Source organism: Carya illinoinensis, chromosome 4 (assembly GCF_018687715.1).
Source record: "Carya illinoinensis cultivar Pawnee chromosome 4, C.illinoinensisPawnee_v1, whole genome shotgun sequence".
Classification (NCBI taxonomy): domain Eukaryota; kingdom Viridiplantae; phylum Streptophyta; class Magnoliopsida; order Fagales; family Juglandaceae; genus Carya; species Carya illinoinensis.
Genome location: NC_056755.1, coordinates 324,670 through 344,646, shown reverse-complemented (window position 1 = coordinate 344,646; position 19,977 = coordinate 324,670). Strand labels below are relative to the sequence as shown.

Sequence of the window (19,977 nt, the reverse complement as noted above, 5' to 3'; positions counted from 1 at the left end):
GCCATTAATAAATCGTGTTTTAACATATCAACATATTTTAACTCGAATCAGTTAATATCAAACTCAAATCTGCTAATTTCGTATCTTGTTCATATTAGATTAACAAATTATATCAAATATTACCACTCCTTGATGGCAATTGCCATAAAATGAAATGCATACCCAGAAATACTTTCAACATAATTTCTTGAAAATTCCATCCTACACCACTAAACTAATTCTTAACGCTCTGAACATTAATTAATTTTTTTTTTAAATAGAAAAGCTTTGAACCATTTTATTTATTTATATATATAATTCTATATACATAATAAAACCGATGTGAATGCGCTGCGTCTCTCTCTCTCTCTCTCTCTCTCTCTCTCTATATATATATATATATATATATATCTCTATATATATCTATAGATATATTTTAATTTGATACACAAACACAATACATTGAATCATTGTTAAAGAAAAATAAGAAAATGGTAAACTGCGGTGCGGTGCGGTACGGTACGTTTCATTTTTGTTTTGGGTTTATAAACAGGGTCCCCTTCCTGCCAATTGCCCAATCCATCCTTCTTCTACAAACCCAACCCCTCGCTTTCTCCTCTTCTTCCCCCCTACCTCCTCTTCCCTTTCCTTCTTCACCCTTACATAAGGTATTTCGTTTTCCTGAATTTCCTACACCCTTCTCTCTACTCCCTTCCCTTTTTCTAAATTGTCCCTGATTTTATCTTTTGCTTTTGATTTTACTCATTATTTTATCTGAGGATTGGATTTATTTTGCCATGTGATATCCCTGTAATGATTTAGCTACGTGGTTCATCTCTGATGAAAGGCCTTCGTTTGTTCGTCTCTTAATCGAACTAACCATGGACTACCAACCCATTTTCTTTGTTGTTTGATTTTGGTTATTTTTAGTCCATAATTTGGGTGATCAGGCTAGGCTAATGCTGTGGTTAGTCTGATTCTTCCTTGATTTGGTTGTTTATGAGGAATTGTGGTAATTGAAATAGATTATTCTCTTCAACAAAATTTAAAATAAACAAAGAAAAAAAAATGAATTGAAGAAACAGCGTTTGCTTGTAGTTTTAGTATATGACGACTCAGAAGCTTATGGGTCTTGGCTTCGTGGTGAATGCCTTTCGTACAAGTCACCCCTTGTGACTTCTTGCCGCAGTCATTCGTCGTTGATTGTTTTCTGGGTTATTAATTATTTTGCTGTTGGCTTTATTTATCAAAAAAAAAAAAAAAATTGCTGTTGGCTTGTAGATTTTCTATCTTGATCGATTTGGTTGATTTGCAGCTTCTTTTGTTTGTCAGGCTCTTCCTCTGCCTTATTTTTCACTTGCAATTTATTGCAATAGAATACCATAAATTACGTGTCAGTTTTAAAGTCATGAATTGGCTATCACTGGAAGCATTTCATTTGTCACCTAACTAAAATCTGGATTACCGTCTTTTGTTTCAGGTGTATGCATTGATTCTTCAAGCGGCCATGAGCCATATGTACTGGTGTGGTGGTTGGAAGATCTGTGCTACTTGTGATTTTTGGATATCTGTAATGTGCTTGGGTCTCTCTTTGCACCCTTCTAAGGGAGCGGGAGTAGAAATGTTGGAAATGTGGATGCCCGTAGTAGGTACATAGCATTCAGCTTTTCTCTAGATTTGAGAATCAAAACTGTAGGTCTGAGGTTCGTGATATATCAGAATTTGTGGAGCATTTTTTTTTTCATTTTCTTTTTTAAAGTAATTGTTATGTTGATAGAATTTGGACAAGTTCACGTGTACATCTGATTAAGATAACAGGTTCTTTGTAGATTAGAAAACTAGGTGGAGAATGGTGAATTCATACAAGTAGTGTGGGTGAATGAAAACTGACATTGCACCTTAGAAAAACAAGTCATTAAGTTCTTTTAGAAAGTATACACATTAGTTTTGCGAATACTACTTATGGGCTTGCCGCAAGTTCCTTCAAGCGAAACAGGTGGGGAAGTTGAAGAAGCACCGTTGGGTACGTTTTTGCAGAACCCACCTCGATTTACTGATGCAAGCACCTGTGTCATGGAGGGAATGCCCGGCGAAAGTATGAGCCGATTTACTGGGAATCCACCATGCTCTTCTAGGATAGATTTCCAAAGAAACACCTGCCTGGAGCTTGCAAAGGTTCATGATGATTCATTTAAGTTTAGAGGGGCAATGGAAGTTACTTCCAATATTCATGGTATGAGAATTGGTTCTGTGGATAAAGGTAATTGGCAGACTTCTAAAAGTGGGTGGAATATTCAGAACCCTGTTTCTAGGGTCGTGGGTTTTGAATCAGGTGGAACAAGTTCTCCAACTGGACTCAAGGGAGTTTCAGCTGTTCATGTTCATTCTTCTGGTGGGAATAATGTCACACTCAATGAAAGTGAGTCTAGTGGGTCTCTAGCCAGGAAGCGATTGTTGTCGCCATTGAGCAGTATGCTTTCCACTGATCAATTTATCATCGATTCGCTAGACATTGGGTGCGGAAATATTAAGGCAAATTCACCAACCTTTAACCATAATTTTAGCATTTCTCTAGCGAAAGATAATAAGAAAGCAAATATTGGTAGCCAAAACCATCTTACCTTGCCAACCTGGTCCTTGTCTAATTGCTTGGAACAGAAGAACACAGAGTCCGATAATGGTAGAAAGGCATCAATGTTATTCACTGATGGCCCTTTACTGGAAAACAAAGAACTACCGGATTGCAATAGTTGTTTATCTGATGGCCCTTTACTGGAAAACAAAGAACTGCCAGATTTTAATAGTTGTTTATCTTCACCTGGGCTTGATCACTGCATAGATTCAAGTAAGGTAAGTTCTCAAAGTGGTGCAATATCAATATCTCCCCTAAAGGTTGACTCACCTTCACTTTCTTTGTCACCTCTTGGTCCAAAATTTGCTGAAAGAATGAAAACTGCTGGAGGATGCAGGACAATCAAGAACAAGATGGAGGACTGTCATTTAACCTTAAAAAATATAGGTCAATCACTTGAAAGATCTGACAGAGACATTATCCTTGCCTGTAATGCAGAGGATAATAGGATTGCCAGCAAATCATTTGAAGAAATTTATATTTTGCGAAAAGAGTTCCATCCATCTTCTTTGGAAAGTAATTCTGACATAAGTTGGCCTCTTTCCCAAGAGTCAGTTCCAACCTTCCAATGTAAAAGATTCATTAGAAGTCTAAGTGGACTTCCTGTTCGGAGATCCCTGGTTGGTTCATTTGAGGAGTCTCTATTGTCTGGTCGGTTCTTATCCGGAAAACTCAGTCAGGTTAGCAATGATTTTATGTTGTGTAAGTTTTGTTTATACCATGGATCCAGTTTTTGGAAGTCATTATCTACAGACATCATAGTCCGCCACTTACTGTTGGTATCTGATTTGTATAGAGAATTGATGGCTTTCTAGCTGTACTAAGCATTACTGGAGGGAATTTTTCCCCACAGACAAGGAAGCTTCCATTTTCAGTATCCAGTGTGGATGGAGATTGCTACTTGCTGTACTATGCATCCATAGATCTTGCGGGGAGTTCATCATTGAAGAAGTGCAGTGGCCAAAAACTGAGACGAGGCCTTGGCAATGATGACTCGCAAACTATCAAGAGCCGCCTGCGCATTCCAATGAAAGGGCGTATACAGCTGGTACATGGCTTCTATCTTGAAACCGATTGTTACATCTTTATCTTGTACCACCGTTATGACCACTGAACTACTGGATTATTTAATAGGAAAACTTTGTCATGATGGATACGGCATAGCATGCTTGTGTTGCCCACTTTTTATATTTGGGTGGCACCCCCTGTGTTCTTTAATAAACTCAGTGACGTTATTTAAAATATATATATATATTGTAATTACCTATCAAAAAAATTTATCAAAAAATGAAACTGTTCTTTTTTTCTCAGTTTTGGGTATGATTTCTAAGTCTTCATGATACCGTTGGTTTTAACATCTTATGATGTAAGAAATGGTTTTTGTTTACTGTTAAATTGAATTGATCTCCACAGGTTCTCAGCAATCCAGAGAAGACACCTCTTCACACTTTCCTTTGCAACTATGATCTGACTGACATGCCAGCTGGTACCAAAGTAAGATGACCTTATATCCTGAGTATGGATAGAATGATCGCTGTGACTTATTCAATATTTTGTTCTGTTTTGACACCAGTTTTTAGCATTAGCCTGAAAACTCCCCAGACAATCTGACATTGATGATGTAAAATTTTAAGATTCCCCTTACATATTATAACTGTAAGTGCAAATCCAATTTCTGATCATATGGGCATTTCCCCCCGCCCTCTTTCTTTTTAAGGAAAGGGGTGTGGAATATTTAGTGGGGCCTTCATATATTTGTATGTAACACGCTGTCTCTGATGAGTTTCTTTTCTTTACATGAGTAGACATTCTTGCGGCAGAAGCTCACCCTAGCTTTATCCAGCCCAAATTCCACACAGTTGAAGCAAGGACATATAGATATAGACAGTAAAGTTATAGACAAGGGGGTTCCAGCCTCACAGCAAAGCCGTCCTATACAGTTTAGCGAGGAAGTAAGGAGTGCAGGTGGAGTTGGCACTGAACATACAGTGAGATCCGTGGATCAAAAAAATGAAATTAATCATAGTGAAGAATCTAAACGGGTGGCTTCAACAGATAAAGGGGAGCTGTCCAAGAAGTTTCTCAACATGGGAGGGCTAGGTTGTCCATCCCTTAGTATTGAGCATGGGTGTGACACTGATCAATGCCAGAGAATTGAGGGGAAGGACAACAGCTGTGCTGGTAAATGTCATGAAACTCTCGGGAAATCACATGGTTGTTCAAAGGTCAATGATAATATTGCTGGTGCTGGTGCACTTCGCTATGCTCTTCACCTCCGTTTTATTTGCCCTTTCCTCACAAAATGTTCTAGGTCAGTTCAGAAATGCAAATCCGATCCTCTATCTGCACCACAAAATAAACATGTGGAAGGGGAGCGGAGGTTCTACCTTTACAATGACTTGAGGGTTGTTTTCCCTCAACGCCATTCAGATGCTGATGAGGGCAAGGTATGTGATGTTTAACATGGTTTTAAGAGTGCTTTTTTGTTAGTCCAATGTTTGACAGACCTCTTTTGATTCTTTGTTTATCTTTTTCTAGCAGTGCATTGGTTGCTTGTAAATGTCATCCTTCTCGCATACCATGATGGCTCAAGCTTTCCTTAATTAATTGTTCCTCCATGTTGCTTTTTTATGTTATAAACAATATTGTATTAAATCTCTATCTTGATTTGATTTTTTTTTTTAACAGAGTAAAAATATAGTAGTATGAAATGTTCTTGTTTTTGGATACAACATATTTGTTTGTCGACATTGGAAATCAATGGGAAAGCTAATGCTTCCAACTTCTATTGTAAATTGGTGGTTGGTTTAACCCATGATGAACCCGTATAAAGGACAACACGTTGTGCATTTGATTTGTAGGATCTGTTGCATTTCCTCTTGCTTTAGTTTGCTGTAACAAAGAGAGACCGTCAATATAGTAAAGATCAGTCTTCAGTCAATGGTTATGCTGTATAGTCTCGAATTCTTTGAAAACAATGGAAACAACCCCTCACCAATAACCCATATATTCGTCGCAACCATATTCACAATAACCTACTACTAAGAAGCTTTTTTTGATATCTCAGAAATTTAGCTTTGTCATGTCTATATGTCTAACCCGGATTTTTGCTGGCTTATGGCAGTTGAGCGCGGAATACCATTTCCCAGAAGATCCAAGATACTTCGACATCAACTGAAGTCTAATTTCTAATTAACCTCTCGCCGAAAGCAAAGATTATTTGCTCTGTACATAGTCATCTCATCTCAAAATTGCATTAACCCTGATTTCTTTACCTGTAAAGAATTATATTCCAAATAATTTGATGGGTTAAATATTATATGGCAGCATCACTGGTGAAAGGAGTGTCGATATCTATTTATTAATTCACCCAAAAATCATTTTGACTCAACCCAATTCAGGTTGACAGTCGCGATTATCAGCAGTGCTGGTGATGTGTTATGATACCTAGCCTCCTTTATTTCGTTGTGTCATGTTCGGCTAAGCACGACCCACGGGGGGGGCTACCCCTTCGTGTGGTCTTCCCTTTTTTGAAAAAAAAAAAAAAAAAAAAAGTTTAAAGGGGCCGGAAGTTACGTAATCAAATTGGGCAACATGAATAAAGAAGAACACGACAAGAAGAAGTGGGATTGTTGTCTACGCATCGTATTCTTTATGTGGGCTGGGGGTTTGTTTTGTTGAAGAGGGCCCATGGCCGTATTTTATTTGCTGCCGGACTTGCCTTGAGTAAGAAGGATCATGACCCAATTGATCTAGAAGAAATTGAAATACGTTATATGCAGCGAATAAAAAAGACATGTGACATTATATTTGTAGTCATAAAATATTTAAATAATTCATACTTATTTTGAAAAAAAATGAGTAAACATATTAAAAAAATTAAATTTTTAATGGTAAATTTTAATATTTTTAAAAAAATTTATGCAGCACTTATTCATTCTACAACTATATTTAACATTACTACATAAAGATGACCAATACCACGTTTTTTTCATTATTACATTCAATCGAAGTCTCCATAATCAATTTGAGACTTGTGAAGCAAATCAACCACTGATCTGCTGTAACTCCAAATATATATATATATATATATATATGTTCACAGGCTGCCCACTTCTTATCATCTACGAACACCCTTAATTAAAAAGACCGAGCTACTCTACCGCCTAGCGGTTACAGCTGGCGTGCTAAGTTCAGAATTTTTATTTTATCTTTTATCTTTTATCTTTTCATAATTTTTAAATATATTTAAATATTTAAAAAAAAATATATCAATATATTAAAAATCACTTACTTAATTATTAACTAAAAAATAAAAAAATAAAATTATTGAGCGGTACATTTAAGTGGGCAAAGTAGCTTTTTCCTTATAAAAACTCCTTCCTTTGGGAGAGTAATATTCATGCCAACATCATCATGCCCGGCCATTACATCGTGACCTCCAGCAAAAGCTCATGTGTATATTTGGTTGGGAGGGGAAGTGAAGATGGAATTCATCTCTTACGAAAAACTCAAAGTTCAAATGTAGGAGCTTCAGCAGAAAAGCCATGTGTGGTCTGGTAAATTAACCGAGACAATAGATTTCTATAAGGATCACTTTCTCTTTTTTCCTTCAAATAACCAATGCATCTCTGGACCTCGGTCTTGACTTGTAAATATAATTCATGAGACTTGTCCCTGTCTCTTAATTCATGCCCCCTTCCTTCAGGAGTAGGAAAAAAAAAAGAAAAAAAAGAACAGATTAATCAACTTATCCGGAAAGGTGGAAAGGAAAAAAAAAAAGTACTGCATCAAGAACTAGCATGCTACATTGGTAGAGGAGACAAAATCAAATAAAAAATTTGAGTTGATTATTATATATCCTTGTCAAGATGTATTTTTTTTTTGGCAGATATATCGTCTCTCATCACTTCGTATTTATTTTAATTTAGAATAATAAAGATGAAAAATTTTATTCAACAATCCTATATCACACACCTGTGAAAAATGCTACTTATCATTCTCACAGCACATGCCACTATATGATTTATCATTTTTATCCTTCTATTTAAATATATATATTTATATATTAATATGTGAATTTAAATAAAATAATAAAAATGACAAATCACATATTCGTACGTGTGAATGGGATGATAAGCAGAATTTTTCATAACGTTTTAAGGCCTTTGCAGTTGCACACTGGATGTACGTAGAGACAATTAATTAACGACTGCTTTAAGATTGCGAAGATACAGCGGACTCGAAGAAGGGGGGATGGCTACAGAACTTAAAAAGTACCCAATGCGTCCCTTTATACCTGCAAACCAAACGCCCTCTACTATACCATATATCGATCTTAATTTGCACGTGGGTAGGTGTATGATGTAGTAGTGATTTCTAAGAAAAGCTTACACGTGTCATGTTATGCAATTGTGATGATAGATTATAAGCACATAAATCGCAGAGATGTTAGAAGAGAATGAATGGCATGTAAAGATATGATTATAACTCGATGGTTGCTATATAGTATGAATCTTCTTAGGCTGCTTCTAGCCAGCTCAGTGGGTTGGGTACTTTAAATGAACTTTCGCAGACTGAATTTAAAGTTAATTTCCAACTTATTATATCTGTAATGCAATGAGGAGATGCTTATCATTCCCAACTATCTTTAAAGGATCGCTAGTATTTTATCAATTTGAGTGGCCATACCTTCTGTTTTAATGGGTTTCCCAAAGTAGTAATAAAACCGACCAGGAAATTTTGGTAGAATTCCTGGAAGGTGTACATCTTGGTTTGCCACCTCCCCATAAGCATTAGTCCTACAATACAGCATGACGGTAATATTAAAGGAAGAATGGGCAAAGAAAACGCAAGGGAAAACTCAACTTGAGAGTAAGTATTTGTGAAGAAAAGTCAACACTAGAAGAGCTTAATATACCTCAACTTCACGGCCTCATTAGTTAATTCTCTTATTTCATCCTTAAAGTAAGGAATCTTCATCAAGTCATTGTAGTCAAAAATCAGCTATCAATAACCATGAAACCAATTATACATTAGAAAGCATAGACCAGTCAAATCCGGTGACAAAAATTTCAATCTGAATAAAAGCTAGCCACAAAAACAATTAGCAGTAAAGTATATGGTTCTTAAAACATATTCCCATCTCTGCTTGTGTTCAGCATAGTTGGGACACTTCTAACAAGGTTCCCCATACATAACATATAAAATTATGGCAAGGAACCGTTTTGTTACGACACTTCTACTTACGGTTCTCACCACATATCACAGACTAAAAGTTACTGAACGATGACAAGGATGCATGTTACGTACAATTTAAAATAATGAGTGTGTGCATATAGATCCAGGTTTTAATTTTAAACCTGGCCAGGTGAAGACTCATGCAAGATGTATTTGGCTAGCAGACTAAAAATCAGCCTTTGCTGTATGCAAATCTATCAATGGGATGGAATTGATCATTGATAAAAAGGAGATGATACAAACTAAAGTTTTTAGCATACTTCACTAATATCATCTTCTCCAACAGCAGCAAAAGGTATGATTTTGGCTCCAAATCTTGCCGCCATCCTGACAAACTCAGACTGTTCTGGCCAGATCAACTTGTATTCTTCACCCTAGGAAGTACAAAAAGTCAAGGATTTAGAAGTATTTAAATTAGCGTTTTATCATATCATAAAACAAACAATGCATGCAAAAATGATAAAGATTTTTTTAGGACTGCAGCTTGAGCTGGTAGATGCAAACCAACTAGATCCAAACCAATAAATTATCAAGTTAGGCTTTCCCTATCTTGGATTGAGTCTTGATTGGGAACACTAGACCCACTACAAAGGGGCTGAGCAAGGGATACAGGTCAGGTTTAACACATAATATTCAACATCCTTATACTGCTGGTTCCAATCCAGCAGCCCCAGCAGCACATGGTGGGGCTAGGTATGCTATTGATGGAAGAAGTCTATTCCGGTGGTTGAGAAAGGTTTAATCTCTACCCCAGGCACCTTGTCTGAGTTGCAGCCCAAGGATACATGAAGAGTCTTATTATGTTTGAAACTGAAACACCGGATTTTAATTCAACCAAAACAGGAGTAAACCAGCATATTGTGACTGTGTGTATGAACATAGATATAAAAAGGAGTAAATCAAAATAGAAATTAAAATGTTACCTTCCGGTGGAGAGCCTCACGCATGCCTCCTGGATACAGCAGGACATGAGATTTTGAAGAGAAGAGCTTGTAGAAGTTAATCCCTGAGACAGGAACTGCACCCATCATTCGCATTGTGTCAAACTGTGATAAATCAGGTAACCTTCCTTGTTTATGCTTTATAAACATCATTGGATGTGCTATCCCCCGCACAAGAATGTTTCTTTCCCGATAAATCTTGGTTACCAATGGAACTAGTTCAAGTCCTAGTAACATGTGATAGCCTACTAGCAAGACAGGACCCTCTGAAGGTATTCCAGCAAGGCCCCTCACAATCTTCCCATCCTCTAAAGTTGACAGCATCACAGGGCTGGTAACAGCATTAATCCATCTGAGAACATCATAAAAACAATCAATGTGGTGTGCAATTTGATATAGAGTCAATTGTAGAAGTCTGGAAAATTGATCTCTAAGATGACTTTCAGATCAGCTGCAAGAATTCTCCTCGATCTTGAAAACTTTCTCCTATCTCAGACGAAACAAAAAAGTTGAAACAGCCATATCCATGTGGTAAATTAGCTACAATATATCTAGTTTTGTGTGCATATGGTCCTAGAAGAAGCTCTAATTTCTAATGTTATTAGTCGACAAAATCCTACAATCCATTTTACTTGGTTGACACCGGCATGCCCCCATGCCATATATAAACCATGGATGGACTGGTCAGGCACCTCAGTTTTTGAACATGTTGTTATCACAGAATAATCTGTGTATGTATGTTTCTTTCTTGGGGAATATGACCTACCTGCTTTCAGCATATATTTTATTGAACTCAGTAGGGGTTGGTGGCATGTAATCTGAAACATAGTCTTTGCATTTTCCTCGACGATAGAAACCAGCACCCTTGATGATAGTTACCAAATCAATACTATCTTCCTGCCATATATGTGAAAAATTCAAGAGAAGTGTGATATATCTACAACTCAAAGAATATAATTCAGGGACTGTATAACCTAATTGTGACAAGACCTGTAATTGGAACACATAATATAATGCTAAAACATCTGTTTCAAAATAAGCAGTTTTATCCTAAGTTCACACAAATGCTGATGCATGATGGTTTGGTATATGAACAAAAAATATATATATAACTATATAATTTTCAAAAGATGAAATAAATAATTTTCTTTCTCTGATGTTTAACAGCATATGAATCTAAGACTCGTACAGGAAGTGTTTGAGCTCCATTTTGGTTTCATATTGTAAGAAGAGCATTCTAAGTTTACACTAAATTCACACACAACACACACACATATATATATATCTGCCACAGAAACCACCATAGGTATATATTTCTATCCTTCTTAATTATAAACTCTATGCTATTGTTTTGCTTGAACTCTTCTGCAAGGCCTTGGATTATGGAACTTCCAGACTAGTGGAAACTGAACACCGGTAATTATCAAGTCACTGTTAATGACAGAGCCTCAGCAAGCAGACGAAACCAGACACATGGTTTCGTGTAAAAATGTGTGCCCACACGCAAAAACACACACGCAGAGGGGATATATACATATATATATATATATAGAGAGAGAGAGAGAGAGAGAGAGAGATTCATACCAAGAAGAGGAAATGGCCACTCTCATTGAACTTACGAATCTCACATTTTGGCAGTGCACGACGCAGCTTTTCACCTTCATCTTGACTAGGTAGCAACTGATATCTCTCACTAAAAAAGTCAAACAATGAACTCGACCAATCATTCTTGAAAGAACCACCGACCACCAGATAAGAAAAGGGAAGCTCAACAAGAATGTAAAACAAACATCGCCATATGTCTTTACAATAGACGTATAACCATACTTTCACTGGGAAAAAGCATTTGAAAGCTTAAAGCCAATGCTTCAAAATGAAGATGCCATTTGTACAAGATATATGGCCCACGCATCATTCTTGATTAGGCCAACGTTCTGCTTTTTCCAATGTTGGGCATAAGCAGATAAGCTCTAGGTTCCAAATACAGAGTTATGTATCATGTAGTGGGAAAAAGAGGCTGCCATTTAGCCCAGTCAGAAATTTGAAATGCCCCAATGAAGGCCCAAGTCACATAGCCTATACTTTAAAAGGACTAATCAATTATACAATTAGAACCTCGTTGAAACATTATAAAAGTCAAGAATTTTTCCTTCCTAAGCAATGTGGGATCCCATACATCACCTACTCTTGTCACTTATCAAAATGGGTATCACAAAATTAGACCATCTTGAGTTCATTAGCATATCCCTAGTTTTATATAGATTAAAATATAGCAAGTACATTTGCCTCTTTTTAACTTACATATCTTATAAAACTTTTAATACTGCAGTTCTTTGGTTCCTTTGCCTCCTTTTGACTTCCACTTTCCAGATGGAGGCGGAGGTTATATTATCGTCTAGAGTACATTGATCTGAAATGCAAAGATCTACAAGGAATTATTAAACTTGTTGTCATTTTAAGAAGCTGATGATAATCGTCAATGAGCTCTTTGAGGATAGGGTTTTCTCTTTTGAAATCAATGTGCCTAGTGTTTTTCAGTTGAAGAAAACTTGGTTTAATTGCTTTAACATCATTCTATTAAAAAGGGCTGCAAGTAGACCAATTATTACAAAAGAAACGAAATGCTAAATACTTTTGTTTTTGTAGTTGTTCTTTTACAAAATAACAAAAAAGGGGCAGTTTTAGTTTTTAGTTTTTTTTTTTTAATCTTTTGTGGCTTGTAAGCAGTTCAACCAATTTAAGCCAAATATTAACAAGAGCTTGGATGTTCTGGTAACTATTGAAATGGTTACAGCAAAGGATACGAACCTCAAAAGTATTAGTGTTTGAGCTTTTACAGCATGGAGGCGTGAATTGGAAACTGATGAAGCCGATTTAAGCATCTGCAGCTTCCAGCCAAGTGTTTCTCTTGGATAGACATCAGGCAGAATCTGAGAATTTAATCATCAGAGATGTATGAAGAGAAAAATATTTAGAAAGTGAGATAGTTCAAATTTTCTTTAGAAAAGAAAACTATCCAACACTAGAGATCAAGTTAAAAAGTAAGGCATTTGGCTCCACAAATTTGATCAAGATTTATAAAACATCTATTTTTCCTGTTAATAAATTTATTGGATAAGTTTTGGCGTATAAGTAATTTAACCAACATATATGAAAATGGGTGAGGCCCCATTCCTCGGAGTTTACACACACATACACATGTCGCCGGCCTATTCATGTTTTAAAGTGGAGCCTTACAGTGAGATAAGATGATATTGCAAGAAGATCTTGTGATAGCTCTCCAATCGTTTGTTGTAAAGGAAGTCCCTCCAGCAGACTGTCCATCATCATTCTCAAAGGATCCCCTAATGGACATTATACAATTGCTAGTGTCAAGTGAGCATATATGCAAATCTATACCCATGGGTGTGCATACCTTTTTACAAGTAACATAGGCATGGATACTTAATATGCAACTAGATAAGTAACATAGGTATGGATACTTGATATGAAAATGGTTCATTTTTCTTAGAACTGATCATTTTCGCCATGCTTGGGATAATGAAAAGAGATGCATGAAATCAGTTTCTGGGTTAAAAGAGTGTGGAATTTTTTTTCTTTTAATTCCAAGATGTCCATTTTAACATTTAAATGAAACCTTTAATACATGCTCTCCAATTTTAAGAGGAAAAAAAGTTTTAGTCCAACAAGTCTACACCTTAGGTCATCAAGCCCTCTCCATCCATTCGTTTTATAATGCAATACGGGGGAAAAAAAAAACTTCGTAAAGATCTGTCTCTCAACGTGAGAAATTTAGATGCAGAGAATGATCACTATTGATGTTGACTATTCAAAAATAATTTTTTTCACACCAAAGGAAAGAGATCAGAGGAAAATAGAACAAAGAAAATAAAAGGTCAATTATAGTGTGGAGAACCGAAGATTACAAAAACTCAAGCTGAGACTTTTATCTTGGTATCACATCATCAGCACGTAGCTTAATCATCAAATTGAACTATTTCAAAAAAATAAAAAAAAAATCAGCGAATTGAACAAATCCTAACGGTTTCCCCATGGGCATTAAATTGTGTGAGGATAGCCTAAGCGTGTCAAAGTCGACAATTGTTTACTACTTTACTACAGGCCACAACCCTATCTCAGCTTGCATATTGCGTACTAAATAATCCGTCTTACGAAAAATGAGAAGTTTGTGACCTACGACAGTGCCAGGTGGAAATGCTTCTGTGTCTCAAGCAACTAGGAATCACAAAGATGGAAACGTGAAGAATAAGGAAAGCAAACCTATCATCAGTCTCAACATGTTAGGGAGGCCACGAGGGAGTAGGTAAGGCAGAATGTCCAATAGTGTCATAAACGATTGTAGTTGAGAGTGACTAAACGATGTAGCTGCAAAGAAAACATCAGTAGGCACTAAGAAGAGTCACCAAAAAATAAATAAATAAAAAAAGGCGCCGCTACTCGGTATGACAACGAATTTATACCGAATCTTTTTATATGACTTATTTCACTTCCTTTTTTTTTTTTTTTTTCACTTTTTTCATCATTTTATAATTACTTTTTATTCTTATAAAATTTAAAAAGTGACAAAAAAATAAAAACAAAATAAGATATATTCAGTCATGTTGTTTGTTATGCTGAGCAGTGGTTTTCAACACTGCATGAGCAGTGCAACAAAGTGAAAAAAGTGCTCTTATTTGAAGAGCACTGCTCCCCGTGTCTCTATCACTACTGTTGCTCTGAAGATTCTTTAACATTTTGCTTTCTCATAAAAATACTACTACTGTACAGATCTTTGATTAATACAATCAACTTGACCTATTACTCTAGTTGATTTAAAACAAAATTTACCTGGGTTAGCCAAAATTAGCACAAGATCAATATCAGGATTACAAGCTGCCACGGCCAGAGCAAGGCATCCTCCGCATGATTCTCCAACAAGATATATGGGCCTACTGGGGAAAAGATGATTCTGGGACCTAATTGTTCTTTCCACCAGCTTCACCAGCTCTAAAAAATGAAAATCTAGAGTAATGAGTTTCCACGCTCAAAAAAAGAAAAAAACAAAAGAAAGATAAAATCAGATATTTTTTCTTCAGTTTACTAGATTTTTCGTAAGATATATAAAACAAGAGAAAAGTTGATGTCATTCTTCAACCATAGCTTCGTGATAACTTTTGTCAGTTCTAATATGTTGTGATCTCTATGTGAATCTCAAGCCCAAAACTAGAGCAACAGTTGCTGCTACACAATATATATGACCAAAGCTACAAAAACTTCGAGTATACTTCGCAAGCATGTCAGAAAAATGTAGTTAATAACAAGGAAAGTGAGACAGAGAGAAGGACCTGTAAATGGTGTTCGATCCATAACTGGAGTATGCAAGCACCATATCTCAAAAATCCTTCATTTAAGGTGAATAACAAAAAAAAAATTAAAAAAATCAAGTTAGGTGGCCTCATATAAATTAATAGTCGGTAGAAATTCCTTATACAAAATTTCAGTCACCCCAAACTATCAGTTTCAACAATGAACTCGAAATTAATAAAAAGGTTACAAAATACTCCCTTTTTGCTTTAAAAGGAAACAGTACCTCTAAAGATTATGAAAAAGACAAAATTACCCATAAAGGTGTACCTATGTTATGTTTTTGTTTTCTTTTTTTAATTAGAACTACAAAATATCTTTTTAAAAATAATTTTATAAAAACCAAAAAATATAACTCAAAATTATTTTTTTAATGTTTTTTCATGTTATTTTATGTCTTAACTTTTGTTTCATAAAAAGTATTCATTTTTAAGACCTTTAGTTTTTTCAAATTAATTTTCAATTTTCTGTTGTTTTTACTTGTACGAATATTTTTTTTTAAAATATTTTCATTTTTAATGCTTTTTTCTTGTTTATGATTTTTTAGGTTTCATGGGTGTTTATTTTTTTTATGCAGCGAGTAATTTACAAATTTTAGTAATTTAAGAGGTGATTTCAAAATTAATAATTTGAACTATTTGCAAATTAGGTAGTAGTTTATTTTTCTTAGATATAGGAAAACTCTCTTCATGAAAAGTTGCTTTCAAAGCATCCATGACATTCAAATAATTGTTATTGGTTCATTTTTTTTTTAAAAAAAAATTTGCTGAATAATTGTTCGTGGCATTCAAATATGAGTGAACACTTACTTTCCAAGTCCACGATGTTGCTTAATAAGTCCAAGTCCAGAATCGATAAACCCTGAAAAGTCCGCACTCAAAAATAGCATATAATCAGTTCTATTTTCAACCATAAAATACATATAATAACCATAAAAAGATTTCGAGAAGTTCTAAATGGAGATGTAAATTAGAAATTTCTCATGGGTGTGATCGAAGATGAAGTTAGTTGACGGCCGGTACTGTTTGGCCATAAAGAATTTTCATCTTAAACACAAAATTCTCATCTTATCATTACAATTTTCTTAAATTTTCATATAAAATATAATAAACAATTCAACTTTTTTATTACTTTTTCAAATTCTAAAATAATAATAATATTAAAATATAATATTTTAATATTTAATCTTAAAATTTAAAATTCTCATCTAAAAAATCTCAGTGGCCAAGCAGAACCTGCCGTCAACTATTCACGTCATACATTTCACATTTATAACTTTTTATAGAATATGAGTGTTTTTTATAATATGTATGAATGTTTTTCATAAAGTGTGAGGTGTAGACCATAAATAGTGACTAATTAAAAGAATTATTTAAATTTCAGAAAGAAGAGTTCTTGATATCGTTGATCCCTTAGTTAAAAAAATGTACTTTATTTGTGACCGTCACAAGCAACAATACACTCAATTCAACCCTTTTTGTCGTCCGTAACCCCCTCGCTCAAAATGCTCAAATGCAATTTTTGAAATGCAAAATATTTTAGTTACAATTTCAAATCTGTTGTAAACCTAAAGAGAATTAGTAAGAGAATTAGAAGATATTAATATAAATTTAACTCTTCATGAGCTTAAGATCATTCTCTTTGACTTTATTGTATTATACTAATAATTTTTAAGACCTATTTTTATATGCATAGGAGATAAAGGATACGAATGGATGATAAATGAATTACTGAGATGCATTAATGAATTTAGGAATTTCATGAGTTAGTACGTAAATGAGAATTTTAAGAGTCGGTACATAAAATGAAAACCCAAATAGTCATTCACTAAATTTTATATATGCATTTATGATACTTCCCCTTAGAATACTATACACAGTAAACATGTCTCGATAAAATTTAGCCAACGAAAAATTAGATAGAAAAAAATCAACAGTAAAAGAAAAAATGTATATATCTTTAATTATAAAAAAAAAAATATTCTTATATATCTTGAAATGTTTTATGATTGTCATGTTAAAATCTTGTAAAGAAAAATCTAGTGAAAAAAATCTTAATAAGAGAAAAATAATACAATTCATATGATTAATTTCTCTCTCTAAAAGTTACGTAGAGTTTCAATAATTTACAATAAAAGATATTTGACTTGATGCATTTTAAAGCCTTGTACCAACTTTTTAAATGTTGTAGTCGATAATTATATCACTTCTCTTCGAAATGCGTCGCAACCAAAGGGAACTAGAGGTGAATTAGGGAATCATGTAAAAAAATAACGGAAACCAGTTAGTGTAAGAAGATGAACCAGGCAAAAAGAGAAGCAGAGGTGAATTCATCGACGGAGGGCCGCACTCCAAGGGCGTGAACCACCTAGGCGGTCCACCGTCCGAACTGATAATCAACTCCTTTGACCGCTCAAAGTACTCCTTCAAGCTCTTACGCCCCACCACCGGATCCTCATACGTCGCTGCAGCTACCGCCTCAACTTCTCCACGCTTTTGCAACCTCCTCCGCTTCGTCGCAGGGGTTGGCGCTTGCTCTGCGAATCGCCAAGTCGAAATCGAAATGTGAGTAGATATAAACTTCCCGAGGGATGAGGAAGTCGAGTCCCGGGAGAATAGCGGGTATAAATTAGAGTGAAAAAGAGAAGTCCCGGTGGGCGCCATGGACGGATAGGTAGCTAATTAGCTAAGCGAAGCTACATGGTCATGGCTGGCCGGGGGACTCTGCAAATCACAGAGCACTCAAACGGCGGTCCTCGGTGATTTAAAAGCCAGGAAGACAATAAAAACGAAATTGATCTCTGACAATTATTATTATATGATGCATAGCACAGCATTGAGCATAGCAGTGAGTAATAGTATATTCTAAAATCAAAATTAGGAAAGAGAGATGGGAGAGAGGCAACGGGAAAACTCAGAAGCGATCTCTGACAATTACAGAAAATATTTTTTTATTTATTAAAGTTGTTATTCTAATTACTCGTGTTTGTTTATAATTGTGCGTGCCGAGGATTAACGACTTGTTATTGTTCCCACCCTCGTGTCTTTTACCGGTGTTTGCCTACTCTCGCTGGCCAAACAATAGGTTTTTTTCAGAGTCTTGATATTTACAATTAAAATCGCATATTAATATATTTATCAATACTGACTTATTTATATTTAAAATTTAAATTAATATTATTTTTAATAAAAATTACTTTTTGATCAATCACATTAAATTTATATATATATTAGTACACAATTATACTTACAACAAGATTTTTCCTTTCTTTTAACTTTTTTTTTTTTTTCTTTCTGGTTGTGCGATGAAAAGATAACAGGACCAATTCATTGATTTTAATGTATTTTTTAATTTTGTATATAATATATATTGTATATATTATATGTAAAAGCAAGATGATATTTCTAATTAACTTGGAAACCAAGAGCGGCAAGAAGGTGCCGATTTGCTCTAATTGATCAGAGTTAAAAATGGTGCGGTCGCTGTGATCGACCATCAAATTATCTTCCCTGAGTCTTACTGAACAATTTGAATTGGGCAATTCAAACGTGTCTCTCGTCTTCAATGCCCAAAGGAAGTTCTTATACGGCAGGTTGCTTTTGTTTTGTCTTCCTCTTAGGCACTAATAATGGTTTATGTATCTTTCATTTTTAAAATCACATTTTTTAAAGATTGATTTTGAAGATAAAAAAAATTCTTACATTGAATTATGTATTTTTTGACCAAATAATAATAAAATATTATTTTTTTCCTAAAATTTAGATAGTTCAATAAATTTAAGTCAAATTTAATATTCAAGTCCAATAAATTCAATCTATTATATATATATATATATATTCAACAATATAGAAAAATCTACACATACTCTATGTGTGGTCTAATTTTATACAAATTCATAACTTAGACAAGGAAAAATAATAAAAATAATATTTGAAGAAAGAAAATGACATCTTCAAAGATAAATAATGATTGTTCATAGTTATTCAAAATTATAGATATAGATAAACTAATGCAGATGATTTTAAGGGAAGTTTATTCAAATTTGAGAATAAAAATGAAGATAAATAAGCCATTACTAGTGCTAAGTTGTGAAAATGATCATTTATTATATATTTTTTAATCATTTAATAGTGATAAAATGAGTCCTATATTATTTAATATGATGAAAATAAGATGAGAGTGTATTGTATAATATTATTCTTTTCTTTTCTTTTTAGAAAATTCTATACACTATATTACGATTATATTTTCATCCGATAAAATATGATGTGACACATTTATTAGTATTGAATAATCATTTATTACATATATTTTTATTATTTAATAATAATATATGAGCTATATGTTATTTAATAAGATGAAAATAACACAGAAATATATTGTATAGCGTTACTCTTTTTGCGATCGCTTCGTACAAATATTAAATATATATTGAACCTTCAGTTAGTAAACAATGGTCTGAGTTTCAAGTCTGGACCAGTACTGTACCGTAAAAACAAGGTAGACCAAAACCGGACCCGCCTACATTAATAGAATTGAATTCAGACCATGTCCTGTAGTTGTTGGATTGAGATATTTGTTGAACAATCCACCCCTAACATGTACCATTTTTTATTTTAATAAAATTTATTTGCTTAAAAAGAGAGAGAGAATTAAATTCCGGCCATGTCTGATAATGGCAGCATGGCAACAGGTGCAACCCTCCATGATTTTTTTTTTTTTTTTAAAGAAAATCCAGGAAGTCCTTGGAATATAGATATATTAGCCCCAGAATTTGTTAAATTAATTTGTGTAACTGGCGTAGTAATTTATAATTAGTAA

General features: G+C 34.4%; 2 protein-coding genes across 4 annotated transcripts; one reads left to right on the top strand and one right to left on the bottom strand.

Annotated features, from left to right (window-relative positions):
* Positions 1-1,483: 1,483 nt before the first annotated feature.
* On the top strand, positions 1,484-5,940 carry LOC122307199. Of its 3 annotated transcripts, none has more exons than XM_043119899.1 (5): positions 1,484-3,291; positions 3,408-3,659; positions 4,025-4,105; positions 4,417-5,058; positions 5,736-5,940. In XM_043119899.1, exons 1-5 carry the CDS (start codon positions 1,942-1,944, stop codon positions 5,787-5,789), a joined length of 2,379 nt encoding a protein of 792 aa, XP_042975833.1. In that variant the 5' UTR covers positions 1,484-1,941; the 3' UTR covers positions 5,790-5,940. The 3 variants fall into 3 exon arrangements, with proteins under 3 accessions (XP_042975833.1, XP_042975836.1, XP_042975835.1); XM_043119902.1 differs by lacking the exon at positions 5,736-5,940 and adding an exon at positions 5,153-5,471; XM_043119901.1 differs by lacking the exon at positions 5,736-5,940 and adding an exon at positions 5,150-5,471.
* Positions 5,941-6,958: 1,018 nt separating this feature from the next.
* Positions 6,959-18,091, bottom strand: LOC122306804 (acyltransferase-like protein At3g26840, chloroplastic). The gene is made up of 14 exons (XM_043119318.1): positions 17,459-18,091; positions 15,966-16,017; positions 15,138-15,193; positions 14,641-14,799; positions 14,074-14,178; positions 13,030-13,136; positions 12,601-12,722; positions 11,377-11,485; positions 10,559-10,689; positions 9,775-10,144; positions 9,112-9,225; positions 8,532-8,617; positions 8,303-8,412; positions 6,959-7,313 (listed from the first exon to the last, which is right to left on the bottom strand). Exons 1-14 carry the CDS (start codon positions 17,817-17,819, stop codon positions 7,123-7,125), a joined length of 2,073 nt encoding a protein of 690 aa, XP_042975252.1. The 5' UTR covers positions 17,820-18,091; the 3' UTR covers positions 6,959-7,122.
* Between the last annotated feature and the right edge of the window lie 1,886 nt (positions 18,092-19,977).

Coding starts and splice junctions, on each gene's coding strand:
- LOC122307199 (XM_043119899.1), top strand. CDS start 1,942: ATGGGCTTGCCGCAAGTTCCTTCAAGCGAAACAGGTGGGGAAGTTGAA. Junction 3,292..3,407: donor TATCCGGAAAACTCAGTCAG/GTTAGCAATGAT, acceptor TGATTTGTATAG/AGAATTGATGGCTTTCTAGC. Junction 4,106..4,416: donor ACATGCCAGCTGGTACCAAA/GTAAGATGACCT, acceptor TTACATGAGTAG/ACATTCTTGCGGCAGAAGCT.
- LOC122306804 (XM_043119318.1), bottom strand. CDS start 17,819: ATGGCGCCCACCGGGACTTCTCTTTTTCACTCTAATTTATACCCGCTA. Junction 15,194..15,965: donor CAACATCGTGGACTTGGAAA/GTAAGTGTTCAC, acceptor CCTTAAATGAAG/GATTTTTGAGATATGGTGCT. Junction 10,145..10,558: donor AAAATATATGCTGAAAGCAG/GTAGGTCATATT, acceptor TGATGTTCTCAG/ATGGATTAATGCTGTTACCA.